Source organism: Ranitomeya variabilis, chromosome 4 (genome assembly GCF_051348905.1).
Source record: "Ranitomeya variabilis isolate aRanVar5 chromosome 4, aRanVar5.hap1, whole genome shotgun sequence".
In the NCBI taxonomy this organism is placed as follows: Eukaryota; Metazoa; Chordata; class Amphibia; order Anura; family Dendrobatidae; genus Ranitomeya; species Ranitomeya variabilis.
The window spans coordinates 726,202,766-726,219,327 of NC_135235.1; the positions used below are offsets into that span (position 1 = coordinate 726,202,766).

Below are 16,562 nucleotides of genomic sequence, written 5' to 3' on the forward strand. Positions count from 1 at the left end.
TTAAAAATATAATAAACCCCATTTGTTTGGAGGCTCAGTTATTAAATGGATCCTTAGTATCCACAACTAGCACCACCCAATTATGACACAACAATAACGTATTAAATATGGAGCAATCTGAGCAGGGTAACAAGAAGATTAGCACTCATCCATCAAAGTGTGCCTCAACGTGTTTCGCCCTGCTGCCTCATCAGGGGGCCCAATATAATGATGTCAGCTCATTATAGATGATGTACATGTGTCCTCTATCGGAGGGTCCTTTTCAGTAGCCCACTTGGCCAGACCTCTCCTCAAACAGCCCCTCACTACCTGTTGAATGAACACAAAGATACAATCGTACTGCACATGCTCCGCACCACAACATCACTAATGGCTGAATTTTCCAGTTCCATCTCTTGAATGTGTTCCACACTGGGACTCATAGATAGAAGCATACTGGAGGGTGCGCCAAGTCCCAGAGTGCATGCCTGGAAATGACGCGAAGTGCTGGAGCGCCTGGGCATCCCCCGATTCGTGTCATACTCCAGCGCTGGAACGCATGGACTGGAAGATCACTTGCTCCCATACTGGATTGATGTGTCCCAATCTGGAACGCATGCCCAGCATGTACCTGTAGTGATCAATGCCAATGTCAAATCAAAAGGATCCGGCAATAGATATATGGGAGAGTCTGCGGGGCCATATATATAAGTACCAGCTTCCTAAAGTGGGAGAGCCACCACCCAGCCCCCTCAGAAAGGTATACCCAAAGGGCAATTCCTCGGATTGAGGAGGAACTGCTCTAGTATCCGGGAATTTCATAGACAAGCAGGTGAGATGTATGGCCGAATAAGGGATAAAGGTTATCCCCAATATATTCTAGATTCAGTCCGCACTTCTGCAGAAAATAAGAATAGACAGTCCCTTTTACTGAATAAACAAAAGGAAAAAGAAGGCAGTTCCCAAAATGACATTACAAGGCTTATTGGCATGTTTGATAGAAAACATGACCACGTCCGGAATGTACTTAGGACACATTAGGACATCCTAAGAATGGATCTGGACCCTAGGGAGATGGTGAGGACTACCCGCACGATCACTTATAGGAGAGGACAATCTATGAGAGATCATTTTGTACACAGTCTCCACAAAAACCTACATATGGGGGTACATGGCTGGATAGGAAGACGTGTGGATTCTATAAGTGTGGAGACTCATTTCTGTAAATGGATGAGATCCAACAAATCTTTCACAAGGTCATCCACTGGGAGAACAGAGGGACTTCTCAAATTGTAAGACTGAGGGCGTAGTCTACGTAGCCACATATGTTGTGAAATTGGATTTTGGGCTCCCCCGGTGGCCACTTGTGGAATTGAACTTGTGTGCATTATCCCCTCTGTTCACCTGCTCCTATCAGGATGTGGGAGTCGCTATATAATCTTGCTCCTCTGTCAGTTTCATGCCGGTCAACAATGTAATCAGAAGCCTTTCTGTGCATGTTCCTGCTACCAGACAACTCCCAGCTAAGTTGGACTTTTGTCCTTGTTTTGTTTTTGCATTTTGTTCCTGTTCACAGCTGCTGTTTCGTTACTGTGTCTGGAAAGCTCTTGTGAGCGGAAATTGCCACTCTGGTGTTATGAGTTAATGCTAGAGTCTTAAAGTAATTTCTGGATGGTGTTTTGATAGGGTTTTCAGCTGACCATGAAAGTGCCCTTTCTGTCTTCCTGCTATCTAGTAAGCGGACCTCGATTTTGCTAAACCTATTTTCATACTACGTTTGTCATTTCATCTAAAATCACCGCCAATATATGTGGGGGCCTCTGTCTGCCTTTTGGGGAAATTTCTCTAGAGGTGAGCCAGGACTGTATTTTTCCTCTGCCAGGATTAGTTAGTTCTCTGGCTGGCGCTGGGCATCTAGGGATAAAAAACGTAGGCATGCTACCCGGCCACTTCTAGTTGTGCGGCAGGTTTAGTTCATGGTCAGTATAGTTTCCATCTTCCAAGAGCTAGTTCTCATATATGCTGGGCTATGTTCTCTCGCCATTGAGAATCATGACACACATATCTCTGTCCCTTGGATTATCTGGGGAAAATGGAGAGAGTTTAGAAGGAGGAAGAGTGAACCTTTGGGAGACATAAATTATCGTGATACCCCACTAGCGAGACTATTGAGGGGGACACACTATGGGGGATGAATACAATCTGCTTCTCTGTGATAGAAGTAGTCAAACCTAGTCCCGGGTGGGAGATCATGGTAGGAATATGCTGAGAAGAGAAAGTGAGTGGATTTTCAGAATGGATTCACTTACCCTAAAAGGATTAAGTGAACAGATATCGTATGCTTGTTTTTGTAAACATACCCCGTGTTTGGACCGTTCTCAAGCCATTTGCTACTTCTTTCCCTTTGTAGAGACTAGAAAATGGATACCAAGTATCCAAGCACAGCGCTGAAAGGAGGAATATTAAAAATATATAATTTTATTCAAGGGTTTAATACACATAGTAAAACATCATGAATCAAAAAGTAGCATGAAACATGTAGGAGGAGATGAACACGAGGAAAATACTCAAGCAAGTAAGAGTGGTGGAGTGGAATAGTAACAGGTAGGTGAATAGCAATGTATCTAATAGGTCCTATCCTGAGGCACTAGGTGTCAGGCTGAAAATAAAGTACCGTATTTTCCGGCGTACAAGACGACTTTTTAACCCCTGAAAATCTTCTTAAAAGTCGGGGGTCGTCTTGTACGCCGGGAATCGCCTTGTACGCCGGGTGTATATGGTGGGTGGGGGGGGGGAGTGATCCTGATGACGACGAGGGGGCGTCTCACAGAAAAGTGAGTATCCCCCATTACCTTATCATAGCGCTGCAGCGTGGGGTCTCTGTGCTGGGAGCGGCGGCGGCTGCTGTGCTGTGGCGGCTCCTCTTCTGCAGTGTGGGGCCTGTGGGGCGGTGGCGGCGGCGGCGTATCTTCATGCAGTCGGGGCTCCTCCGGCATCTCAGCCTGGAAGCCCCGCCGGCAACTCCATCGGTACAATGCGCTGGCCTCCGGGAAAATGGCCGCTGCTTAGATTCAGATCTCGTTGAGATCTGAATCTGAGCATGCGCAGCCCCCAGCGGCCGGGCCACCGCATCGCACCTATTGAGCTGCCTCCGGGAAAATGGCCACTGCTCAGATTCAGATCTCGTCTCCCGAGATCTCGGGACGAGATCTGAATCTGAGCAGCGGCCATTTTCCCGGAGGCCACCTGACCGCATTGTACCCATGGAGTTGCCGGCGGGGCTTCCAGTCTTTGAGATGCCGGAGGAGCCCCGACTGTATGAAGATACGCCGCCGCCACCGCCCCACAGCACCAGAGGCCCCACACTGCAGAAGAGGAGCCGCCACAGCACAGCACAGCACAGCACAGCACAGCACAGCAGCCGCCGCTCCCAGCACAGAGACCCCACGCTGCAGCGCTATGATAAGGTAATGGGGGATACTCACTTTCCTGTGAGACGCCCCCTCGTCCTCATCAGGATCACTCCCCCCCCCCCCAAAAGGCACATATTCACCGGCCCTATAAGACGACATAGGGTGTATAAGAAGACCCCCGACTTTTAAGAAGATTTTATTTTTTAACTGGTAAAGTTGGGGGGTCGTCTTATACGCCCAGTCGTCTTATACGCCGGAAAATACGGTACATATTGTCATGATCCAGTTCTGAGTTTATGTTCAGCTGTCTTGTTTCTGGACTGGTCATGTGGGAGTTAATCCCCTCTGCCTCAGTGTGCTGCCTTATTTATTTGATAGAATCAATTGATTCTGGAGGCAATTTATACTGACGTTGTGGTGGAAGATCTCGCCCTTCCACATTTACAACAACATCCTTCATTGTACCAACCTCATTCCTGAATAGAGCCCAAAGAAAAAGGAAAAAGCTGTACAATTTCTGTCAGTACCTCATCACCACCAGATTCAGGCCACAAATGATCTGTTGACACAACATCATTTAAGCAAATACTTCCAACATGGCTATAATCACTATTGTCAATGACTTCAGGTTTACAACCATTAGAATCTTTCCAGATCACTTGATTTCCTAGATTGACTACCCAACCGAATTTCTGCACAAAATCTGTGCCAAGTATATTTTCAGAATCACGACAATAGCAAATGTCAATTCCTGTTTTGAAAGAACTAGGTATTTCCAACGTCACATTGGTAACCAAGGTTGCTTTAGTTCCACCTTTCCACTAAAACCAACAATAGTACAAACTGGTGAATCTGGTTGTAGCTTCAAATCAAGATTTGTAACACTTAATTGAGCTCCTGTGTCAATAAGAAATACAACATTCTGTCCTGCTAAATTTCCATTGATAAATGGTCTTCCACAGTCATCCAATGTAACGAGTCACAAATTCCAATGGATGGGGTGTAGGAGTAGTCTGTGATTGTCAGAACATGGAGGAGATGGAAGAAGACCAATGTCCTTATTAAAAGCACTTGGAATTCTGTCCCTGGACTCAGTCTCCTTCACTGTCCTCTCTCTGATCTGTCTGATTAATGGTGCATACGGTGACTGCGTTTGTCTGTTGTCAGTCTGAGTGAGTGCAGAAGAATGTAATGGAGGTGCAGAAGGTTTGGTGGATGATTTTGGCATGAGTCCATTTTCCCTTCCAAGCTTACCTGTTCCTTGTGTACCTGTCTCTGATTCTGCTCTCAAGAATTTTCTGCACTGCCATTTTAAGAGTCCAGGTATACCACAAAAATAACAATGGATATTGTTCCTTTGTGTAGTATTTTTATCTCTATGATCAATGTAATCTCTGTTCTTGGATGTTACTGTGGGCCTAGGTTGCAGCTGACTTCTTTCTCATGAACTACAGCTATTTTAGTCAATAAAACTGTTGCTTCTTGCAATGATGGCTGAGCACTAGCCAATTGCTCTGAGGCAGGATCTAAATATTTGAACTTTCTTACAAAAAATCTGATCATGGATGTTGGCTCCGCATGAGGCCTAAGATCCGTCACCATCCTAAAGGCCTGTTCAAATTTTACCAAAAATGCAAATGGTTCATCATTAATATTAGTTCGTACATTTTCCAGAACATCAATTGTAGGAGTGGCTTCGCCGGTTGGAAACAATATTGATTGTCTAAAGGTACCTTCACATTAAGGGACGCTGCAGCGATACAGACAACGATGCCGATCGCTGCAGCGTCGCTGTTTGGTCGCTGGAGAGCTGTCACACAGACCGCTCTCCAGCGACCAACGATGCCAAGGTCCCCGGATAACCAGGGTAAACATCGGGTTGCTAAGCGCAGGGCCGCGCTTAGTAACCCGATGTTTACCCTGGTTACCAGTGTAAAATGTAAAAAAACCAAACAGCACATACTCACCTTCGCGTCCCCCGGCGTCCGCTTCCCTGCACTGACTGAGTGCCGGCCCTAACAGCAGAGCGGTGACGTCACCGCTGTGCTGTACTTTCACTTTACGGCCGGCGCTCAGTCAGTGTGGGAAGCGGACGCCAGGGGACGCGAAGGTGAGTATGTGCTGTTTGGTTTTTTTTACATTTTACACTGGTAACCAGGGTAAACATCGGGTTACTAAGCACGGCCCTGCGCTTAGCAACCCGATGTTTACCCTGGTTACCAGTGTAAAACATCGCTGTCATCGTTGGTTTTGGTGTCAAACACGACGATAAACGCCGGTCTGACGACCAAATAAAGTTCTGAACCTTCTTCAACGACCAGCGACATCACAGCAGGATCCAGATCGCTGCTGCCTGTCAAACTAAACGATATCGCTAGCCAGGTCGCTGCAACGTCACGGATCGCTAGCGATATCGTTTAATGTGACGGTACCTTTAGTCTGTCTTCTTTTGTGCTATGTGTCAATTCATTGTCATTTAATCTGGGTGTGGTCTGTAACCTTTTCCCATATGTGAGGGTAACCATACTTCGAATATCTGTTTTTTTGTTCATCTTTAAGATTGAACTTATCTGTGTTTGATTCAATAATGTAGGCGTTATATAAGGCATCCATCTTGTCATTGAAGTTTGGAACGTCTTTTACAATTTTCATTAACTGATCGTGCATTTTCAGATTAATTTGTGCTGCTCTGTCATGGAATTTTTTCTGTTGTAGTTCATCTGCCTGTAAATCTTCTACTGAAACATCTGGATTTTGTGTGTCTGGTACAAATGATGCAGCGGCATTGTCTTCCTGTTTGTTTGATCGTGTAACAACAGAAGCCTTTTTTATATCTTGGTGCAATTTGGACAATAATTCTGCTCGAGTATCAATTTGATCTTCCAATTGTTCATTATGTTCTGTCAATATCAAACAATTTGGACAATCGAAGTAATCCCCGTCAGACTCTTGTGTGTTACCTTGGGTGTCAGTATGACCAATGTCCTGTGTGATAGTACATGCTTTATGTATGTGTGTTTCAGTTTTCTCAAAGACTAAATTATTGTACACTCGGACCATGTGTGTGACATTTTGAAGCTTTCTCTGTAACTTGTTTTACTGAGAAAAACCTCTGATCAATTTTAAGATTCTCTCTTCACATTGGCTATACAAACTAGACCATAATTGTGAATCTGTATGGCTATGAACAAACTTAAACTCTATATTACTTTTCTTAGAATAATCATGAATAAAATCCATTTTCTCACCTATGGAATGTCTTTTCCGCTAGTGGATTGATCCAACCGTCAATGGATGGTCCTCCGTACCTTTACTGACTCCTCAGACCTCCGCCTGTATGGGACACATGCAGCTCTTTATGGTTGGAGACACAAATCTTCACTCCTCTGTAGGCTCTGTCTGATCCTTGTGACGTGAAATAGTGGAATTCCTGCGCCTTGAACAACAGGTGTTTAGCAGAGCTCTCCTCCCCCTGTGTGCAATCAAAAGGAATCCACCCAAAATAGCACAAAAATCAGATTTGGCCGGGCTCCCCAAAATGTTAGAAAAAATAACACTTACTTATTTTTTTTTTTTTTTTTTTAAGTAAGAGCACGCTGAGGATAGAAAGGAACGCAATATTGAATTATGTGGATAAAACAAATCTTGTTTAATGTTTATTCAAAACGTGATTACAAAAATGAAGAAAAGTAAGTTCATAGCACCCAAAAATAAGTATTAGATTATAAAAGAGAAAACAAGCATTCAGTGGTTCTTACATATGGTCATGAAGTTGATGTGGTCCGGTTGGAGATTCTTAAAGTATGAGAGATCTCCTGAACAAGAGTTAGGTCGGCTTATACACTATTTTGACCCATAGACTTACATTGGTTTCTATTTTTCCTGTCTCATAACAACATAAGATGATCTGCCTCTATGTTCATAGCCTCTACCATATTAGAAGAACACTAGCAACTTGCGGAATATGCATATTAGTTATTTGTACATTACCTCATTTTGAAATGCTTAAGCATATAGCCTGTGACCTTTAAGAACCATTTACTATCTCCAAATAGCCACATATTGACAGTTCTGACAAAAGCCCTATAGTTCTGACAAACAGAGAACAGATGTATCGGCCAAAATCCTCAGAATAACTTAGTCCCTCAATATACAGAGTATCTATTTGCTAGTTAGAACCTGCATATGTTAAGTAATCCATATTTTTTTTATTATTGAAATACTAATATTTTACAGTGGCTTACCCTCCTTCTGGAGTGTGTCAATGACTGCCTTCTAGACATCTGTCCAGTGAGCAGTCTTCCTCATGATTGTGGAGCCTACTGAAACAGACTAAGGGACCTTTTTTGAACGTTTAGGAAGCCACTGCAGGTGTTTTTATTCTAATTTACTGACATAATGACTTTTGGGTTTTCATTGGCTGTAGGATATAGTCATCAACAGAAATAAACGCTTGAGATATATTAGAGTCATTACAGAGTGATCTAAGAGTTTCATTTTTTGCATTGAAGAACTGAAATAAATTAACTTTTTGATAATATTCTAATTTAGTTAAAAGCACTTGTATGTGACTATGTAAAAACAAGAACTTAAAAAAAGCTTCTCCCCTGTGTGAATTCTTTGGTGGCTAGAAAGAGACTGTTTCTTCACAAAACATTTCCCACATTCTGAACAGGAAAAAGGCTTCTCCCCTGTGTGGGTTTTCTGGTGGCTATCAAGATTCGCTTTGAGGTTAAAACATTTCCCACATTCTAAACAGGAAAAATGATAATTACTTACGGGTAATTTGATTTTCCAGATCCATGACAGCACCGGTACATGAGAGATGGTCCCGCCCCCAAGAACAGGAAACCTGCATAGGAGATAAAAGATGGGGGCAGCACCTCTCTCCTCAGTTTGTTTACAGAGAATGTAAGGTAACCGCTATGTTAGTTTTAGGCATATATACATTATTTTAAACTCTAAGACTATTTATCTATTGTTATATTAAGTGGTTATTACCCCATCTTTTGTTTGTGTTTTGTTTTTGTTTTTTAAGAGATTTTTTTTTTTTTTTTTTAAGATTTTTTTTGTGAATCACACACCATCACCAAGATAGGGCGGGAACTAGAGCGGTGCTGTCATGGATCTGGAAAATCAAATTACCCGTAAGTAATTATCATTTTTTCCCTTCCCCATGACAGCACCGGTACATGAGAGGAAGAAATAGAAAGAACCTCTAGGGTGGGACAACGGCAGATAGTACTTTTCTACCAAAGGCAAGATCCGATAGCCCCAGATTTAATCTATAATGGAGGAAGAAAGTAGAGGGTGAAGACCATACTGCTGCATTACAGATTTGCTCTATCGATGCATTTGCCCTCTCTGCCTAAGATGTGGAAATAGCCCTCGTAGAGTGGGCCGTAACACCAGGTGGAGGGACCTGTCCCGAAGAGGAATAGGAAAGTGATATAGCCATACGGAGCCATCGTGCAATGGTTGATTTTGTGGCCTTTTTTCCCGTTTGCCCCCTGAAAGGAGACAAAAAGGGCTGAAGACTGTCGCCATGGTTTTGTCACTTCTATATATTGAAGTAGGCAATGTCTGACGTCCAAGCAATGGAAGGTTTCTTCTCCCTGGGATTTTGGATCGGCACAAAATGAAGGCAAGACTATCTCCTGGTCCCTGTGAAATTTCGAGTTGACCTTTGGTAAGAAGGCCGGATCAGATTTTATAATTACCCTGTCCTCTAGAAATGTAGTGTAAGGAGGGTCTATAGATATAGCCTGAAGCTCACTAATGCGTCTGGCTGAGGTAAGGGCAATGAGAAGAACCGTTTTTAAAGTTAGCGCTTTTTCCGATATGGAGGAAAGAGGCTCAAAGGGAGAGGAGGTCAAGGCATTTAAAACTAAATTTAAATCCCAGGGAGCGACCTTTGGACGAGGTTTGAATGGTCTGGCTGTAAAGGAGGCCCGAATGAACCTACCCACCCAGGGGTGATCAGCCAATTTTTGGTCAAACAGGGCGCTAAGCGCCGAGACTTGCACTTTTAGGGTGCTGGTAGATAATCCTCTCTCCAGCCCCTTTTGGAGAAATTCTAGGATTTCTGATATAGGGACTTTCTGAACGGTATTTGTTATCCGTCGGCCTGAGAATTCTAAAAATTTACCCCATACCCTTTGGTATTTATCAGCCGTGATCTTCTTTCTACTGGACAGTAGAGTAGTAACCAACGGATCCGAGAACCCCTTTGCTAGCAGAAGTCCCCTCTCAAGTTCCAAGCAGTGAGGTGTAGGCTGTGAACCTGAGGATGTGTCACTGGACCCTGGTGCAGAAGGTTTGGAACCTCTGGAAGTATCCATGGGTCCAAGATGGACATACCTCTGAGCCAAGTGAACCAAGCTCTTTGGCCAGAAGGGTGCGATTAAGATTATGCGTGATTTCTCTTCTCGGATCTTCTTCAGGACTGTAGGGATTAATGGGATTGGGGGAAACGCATAGGCTAGTTGGAATCTCCATTGGTGCAGTAACGCATCTACTCCTTCCGGGTTTTCTTTCGGGTTTAGAGAGTAGAATCTTTCTACTTTTCGATTCTGCCTTGTGGAAAAAAGATCCCCTTGAGGAAGCCCCCAGATGGCACAGATTTCTCCAAATATTTTTTGATTTAGTGACCACTCGCCCTGGTGCAGGACGTGACGACTCAGAAAATCTGCGACAAAGTTGTCCGACCCCTTTAAGTGTGTACTTGTAAGAGATAAAAGGTGGTTTTCGGCCCAAAGAAATAGTCTTCTTGCTTCTTCCATTAGGGGACTTGATCTGGTTCCTCCCTGTCGATTTATATACGACACCGTTGTGCTGTTGTCGGACAACACTACCAGATGTTTCCCTTTGACATCCTCTTCCGTTTGAAGAATCGCTTGCCTTACCGCTGTTAATTCCTTCAAGTTTGAGGAGGCTAATTGCATTTGTGGATCCCATAGACCCTGTAGGATCCGATCTGAAAGGTGTGCCCCCCAACCTAACGGGCTCGCATCCGTGGTTAGTACCACCGGATTCTGGATTGACCATGGGACCCCTTTTTTTAGATTTTCGGAATCTAGCCACCAGCTTAGAGAGTCCCGTACATGTTGTGACAATACGATTCTTCGATTTAAGTTGTAAGGTATTTTTGTTTGTTCTGACAGGATCTGCCACTGTAGGTCCCTTGAATGAAGTTGTGCCCATTGGACTGGCGGAATTGTTGCAGTTAGCATACCTAGGAGGGACATGGCTTCCCTCACCGAGACATATTGGGCCACCTGTATTTGTCTTACTCGTTTTATGGCCTCGACTTTTCTGTCTGGAAGGATACAGACTTATCTGATTGAATTTAATTGAATTCCCAGGAACTCCTGTATCTGGACCGGAATCAATCTTGATTTTTTTAAGTTTATTATCCACCCTAGTTTGGTTAGCAGCTCTCGTACTGTCGTAACTGCTTTTATGCAATCTTCTTGATTGTCGGCTATAAGGAGGAAATCGTCTAAATAGGGCACTAGTAGAATGTTTTCTCTCCTTACGAAGGATGCTACTTCCGAAATTATTTTTGTAAAGATACGAGGAGCCACCGATACCCCAAAGGGAAGACATTGGTATTGTAGGTGGGTGTAGACCTGCCCCAGCTGCACAACCAACCTCAGGAATTGTTGATGCTCTCTGCTGATTGGCACATGATAATAGGCATCGGTAAGGTCTATCACTGCCATGTAACATCCTGGATACAGCAGTTTTACCGCCGTTCTCAGAGTCTCCATTTTGAATTTTTCCACTCGGATGAGTTTGTTTAATTCTTTTAAGTTGAAAATTGTTCTTAATGACCCATCCGGTTTTGGAGTGAGGAAAAGGGTGCTGTAAAACCCCCTCCCTATTTCCTGTGGAGGTACTCTTACCAGGACTTTTTTGTCTAAAAGAAGATGAACTTCTTTCTCGAGAACTAACTGGTTCTTTTTGGCCACCCGAGTAACTTTTATTCGGTGAGGAGGCAGGGAGATGAAGTTTAATCGTAGGCCGTCTGATAACAAGTTGATTATCCATTGAGACGGCTGTAAGGTTACCCACTGATGGACAAAAAACCGTAACCTTCCTCCCACCTGGAATATGGCGTCATTGTTTGGGATCTGGTTTTGGAGGTTTATTGAAAAGAAAACCTCTTTCTCTTTTTTCACCCCAGGGTTTCCCCCGTGTGGTTCTATCCGTTGGGCGGCCCCGGCCTCTACCCGATCCTCGAAAGGACCGACGATTGTCATACCAACGTCGTTTAAAAAAGGGAGGTGGAGGAAAGTGTTTCTTCTTGTCCGCCGCTTTTTCTAAAATTTCATCTAAAGCCCTGCCGAATAAATATTGCCCCTCACAGGGTACAGCACAGAGCTTCACTTTTGATTGAAAATCAGCATTCCAGTTTTTTAACCATAACGCTCTTCTTCCTGAATTAGAGAGGGCACTAGCCCGGGCAGCAAACCGTACCGAATCAATGGCAGCGTCCGCCAGGAATCCCGCTGCATTTTGAAGTGGAGGGATGACTTCTAGAAGTCTGTCTCTTGGACATTTGTTTTTTATTTGGTCGCTTAGTTCTTCTAGCCATTTAACCATGGCACGGGCAGTGCAGGTAGCCGCTACTCCAGGCTTGAACACCCAAGTTGAGGCTTCCCAGGCTGATTTTAGAAAGGCATCCGCCTTTTTATCTAGGGGGTCTTTTAGGGCCCCCATATCCTCGAAGGGAAGCGCTATGCCCCTGGAGGTACTTGCGATAGCCGCGTCCAACCTAGGCGCTTTTTCCCATTTCTCGCAAATTTCCTCATCAAAGGGATATTTACGTTTTAAGGCCTGGGGAACTGAAATCCTCTTATTCGTTTTTTTCCATTCTTTTTTGATAAGATTTAATATGTTATCGTGAAAAGGGAAAACTTTCCATTTTTTATCTTCTAAATTACTGAACATGGAGTCCTGAATCGTTTGTTTTTCTTTTGGCGTCTCAACCCCCAGGGTGGACCTGACCAGTTTTAGCAACTTCCCCATGTCTTCTGATAACATATATGGCCGGCCACACTCTTCATCTGAAGAGTCCAGGCCCGAACCCTCCTCGGGCGGAAGTTCCCAGTTCACCCTCAGATTCTACATCAGACATTTGGGCAGGCGTAGAGGGTGGGTTTACGGAGCTCTGCACCCCATGATGTCTTAATTGCTCCTTTACTGTGCTTTGCACTTCGTTTCTCACAATATCCTTTATACTCTGAAGCAAAGATGATGACTCTTCAGATACAGTTTTTTCTATGCATGAGCGGCACATACGCTTCTCATATGCTTTGGGAAGGCTTCTATCACAGAGTGCACACACTTTATGCTTTTGTTTAGAGGTAACTTTCTTTCCCTGCATATATATATATACAGAAAACACAGAGTTACTAACATGTTTTTTGCCTTACAAAGGCACTCACCCACCGGACCCTTAGTACCACGACAGGCTGTGGGTTCTCTGCTGGGATCGCTGATTCCTTTGGATCTGCCATCTTGCAGGAGACCGTTACCGGTGCCTGCTTGCCGCCTTGTAGTTTAAATATGGCCGGCCAGGAAGCGGTGTGTGCGCCCCTGAACTTCCTCCCCCCTGGGGAGTGTCAGCACACCGCTCCTTCAGCATGTAGCGTCACTTCCGGTTCCCACCCGGAAGTTCCTCCATTCACTCGGCGCCAGCGTCGTGATGGACACGCTTTCACTTTCTCCCCCAGCCCAGCCTCCGGCCAGGAGCGGACACCGGGGAGTCCGCAGTGGGGAGGACGCACATGCAGCCAGGTATGGAGGCGACGCGCGCACGCCGCTGCTCCCACCGCGGACCTCGGTTAGAGACCGGCCTTAGCAAGGGAGACCTCTCCCCATGCAGCACCGCAGATTCCCCGCAAGAACAGGAAACCAAACTGAGGAGAGAGGTGCCGCCCCCATCTTTTATCTCCTATGCAGGTTTCCTGTTCTTGGGGGCGGGACCATCTCTCATGTACCGCTGCTGTCATGGGGAAGGGAAAAAAGGCTTTTCCCCTGTGTGGGTTTTCTGGTGGCTAACAAGATTCGATTTCTGGTTAAAACATTTCCCACATTCTGAACAGGAAAAAGGCTTCTCCCCTGTGTGGGTTTTATGGTGGCTAACTAGATTCGCTTTCCTGGTAAAACATTTCCCACATTCTGAACAGGAAAAAGGCTTCTCCCCTGTGTGAGATCTATGATGACTGACAAGAAATGATTTATCTAGAAAACATTTCCCACATTCTGAACAGGAAAAAGGCTTCTCCCCTGTGTGCGTTTTCTGGTGACTAATAAGATTCGCTTTCCTGGTAAAACATTTCCCACATTCTGAACAGGAAAAAGGCTTCTCTGCTGTGTGAGATCTATGATGTCTGATAAGACCTGATTTATATAGAAAACATTTCCCACATTCTGAACAGGAAAAAGGCTTCTCCCCTGTGTGAGATTTATGATGACTGACAAGAAATGATTTAGCTAGAAAACATTTCCCACATTCTGAACAGGAAAAAGGCTTCTCTGCTGTGTGAGATCTATGATGTCTGATAAGACCTGATTTATCTAGAAAACATTTCCCACATTCTGAACAGGAAAAAGGCTTCTCCCCTGTGTGGGTTTTCTGGTGGATAACAAGATGTGCTTTCCTGGTAAAACATTTCCCACATTCTGAACAGGTAAAAGGCTTCTCCCCTGTGTGAGATCTTTGATGTCTGACAAGTAATGATTTAGATAGAAAATATTTCCCACATTCTGAACAGGAAAAAGGCTTCTCCCCTGTGTGGGTTTTATGGTGGCTAACAAGATTCGCTTTCCTGGTAAAACATTTCCCACATTCTGAACAGGAAAAAGGCTTCTCTCCTGTGTGAGTTCTTTGGTGGGTAACAAGCTGCGCTTTTTTAATATAACATTTCCCACATTCTGAACATGAAAATGGCTTCTTCCCTGTGTGAATTCTCTGGTGAATGACAAAATCTGATTTCTGGTTAAAACATTTCCCACATTCTGAACAGGAAAAAGGCTTCTCCCCTGTGTGAGATCTATGATGTCTGACAAGAAATGATTTAGCTAGAAAACATTTCCCACATTCTGAACAGGAAAAAGGCTTTTCCCCTGTGTGGGTTTTCTGGTGGCTAACAAGATTCGATTTCTGGTTAAAACATTTCCCACATTCTGAACAGGAAAAAGGCTTCTCCCCTGTGTGAGATCTATGATGTCTGACAAGAAATGATTTACCTAGAAAACATTTCCCACATTCTGAACAGGAAAAAGGCTTCTCTCCTGTGTGAGTTCTTTGGTGGGTAACAAGATGCGCTTTTCGAATAAAACATTTCCCACATTCTGAACAGGAAAAAGGCTTTTCCCCTGTGTGAGTTCTTTGGTGGGTAACAAGCTGCGCTTTCCCAATAAAACATTTCCCACATTCTGAACATGAAAAAGGCTTCTTCCCTGTGTGAATTCTCTGGTGAATGACAAAATCTGATTTCTGGTTAAAACATCTCCCACACTTGGAACAAGAAAATCTATTGTCTGCTTTGTGAAGTTTTTGTTGCTTGAGAAATGACTTTTCTAGGGGAAAACTATTTCCATATTCTGAAAATGAAAATGTCTTCATTGTTTTAGGAGCAGTTTGATTTTTAATGCTTATTTTGTGACTTTGATTTTCATTAGTACTAGGTAATGAATCAGAAGACAGGACCTGTTCCAAATGATCAGATGACAGATCTTTGCTGTGAAGGGATGATGGTATATTTGGAGTAATGGCATTCACTTCAATTGTATCCTGTGGGATCTCAAGATTATCCGATTTAAACATTGAAGATGTCGGCTGTCCTGCTGATCTCCTGGTACGGTTATCTGCCAAGAATAAAACCAATTATTATTTTAGAATAAAATATCCTTGAATTCTATATTTTTGAACATTTTTACTTAAACGGTCTGTAAAAATGGCAAGTTATGCAAAATTATTGAATTATTCACCAAGACAATGACAGTTTATAGTTTACTAGACTGTGCTCAAAACCACATTAAGCATCCATGCTTTTGGCATTACTATAGTGAGAAGAAACCACTTATTTTACGGCATGTGTATCTCCTGGAGCACAATCTGGGCACTATGTGTTGGGTAATAACTTGGGATATTTGCAATTTTCACTTTCCAACATCCACTGCGCGTGCTAACATCTGGAAACTGCAGTGCAGTCAAAATAGTCACTATTTCTATAGATTAATTTATTGAGGGTTATAATTTACAAAATGGAGTCACTTTATAGGGATTTCATCAGATCTGGTTTTCTGCAATTTTGTCATATTAGAGATTCTGCAAATGGTGTGCCCCATCTCCTCTGGGATCTGCTCCTGCAACATCTGCTTCGGACACCAGACGCGGCTTACTAATTCTGCAGGCGATGCTGGTAACAGAGGTGGGGTTGGAACCAGAAGCTCTTGGCGGTGCAGGCTCTTCCCAGCCACTAAGATTAGGGTGCCTGGTATCTGTAGTACCATCCAGTCTGGCAGTATGGGTGTGTGTGTATTCAGCTGCAGTAATCTCTTCCCTGTTTTAGCCAATCGGACAGCACCAAACATTTTTTAATCAGATAAATTTGTATTAACGATAACGAGATTTACAACAGATCACATGCTCATTCATACTCATTTTATGTTTTACAGTAAATTAACCCCCCGATGGAGACCATATCAGGAGCAAACAATAATTCGTCCATAGTTGACAATATCAAACAGAGTTCCAGTTTACCATAAGTTGTACTCTATAATACTATATACTGGTATAACATTCATTAATCCTATCCAACCACGGATGTCATAATTTATGGAAGAAATTCAGCTTGTCCCTCCTGGTGTAAATGCTTTTCTCAAGCTCAGTTATGTGGTTCGTTTGAGCAATGAATTCACGTCTGGACGGAGGCTCCTCCCTAACCCAATATTTTGCAATCAGTTTTCTTGCAGCAAACGATAATCTTGCAATTACAATTTTAGTCGTATTGTCAGTTAATATTCCCGCCACATACCCTAATATACATATCAATGGATCCCTAGGAATAACGTACCCATACACCACTACAATACAGTTCAACACTACAATCCAATAGGAGGACAATCTGGGACAATGCCAAAGCACATGCAATA

At 43.6% G+C, this 16,562-nt stretch overlaps 1 protein-coding gene across 1 annotated transcript in view; it reads right to left on the reverse strand.

Annotated features, from left to right (window-relative positions):
- Positions 1-16,562, reverse strand: part of LOC143768246 (uncharacterized) — an 86,867-nt gene that overhangs the window by 33,375 nt on the left and 36,930 nt on the right. Inside the window, exon 13 of the mRNA XM_077256940.1 lies at positions 13,417-15,272. Within this exon, the coding sequence (XP_077113055.1) occupies positions 13,417-15,272 (1,856 nt within the window). The remainder of the gene's footprint in view (positions 1-13,416; positions 15,273-16,562) is intronic.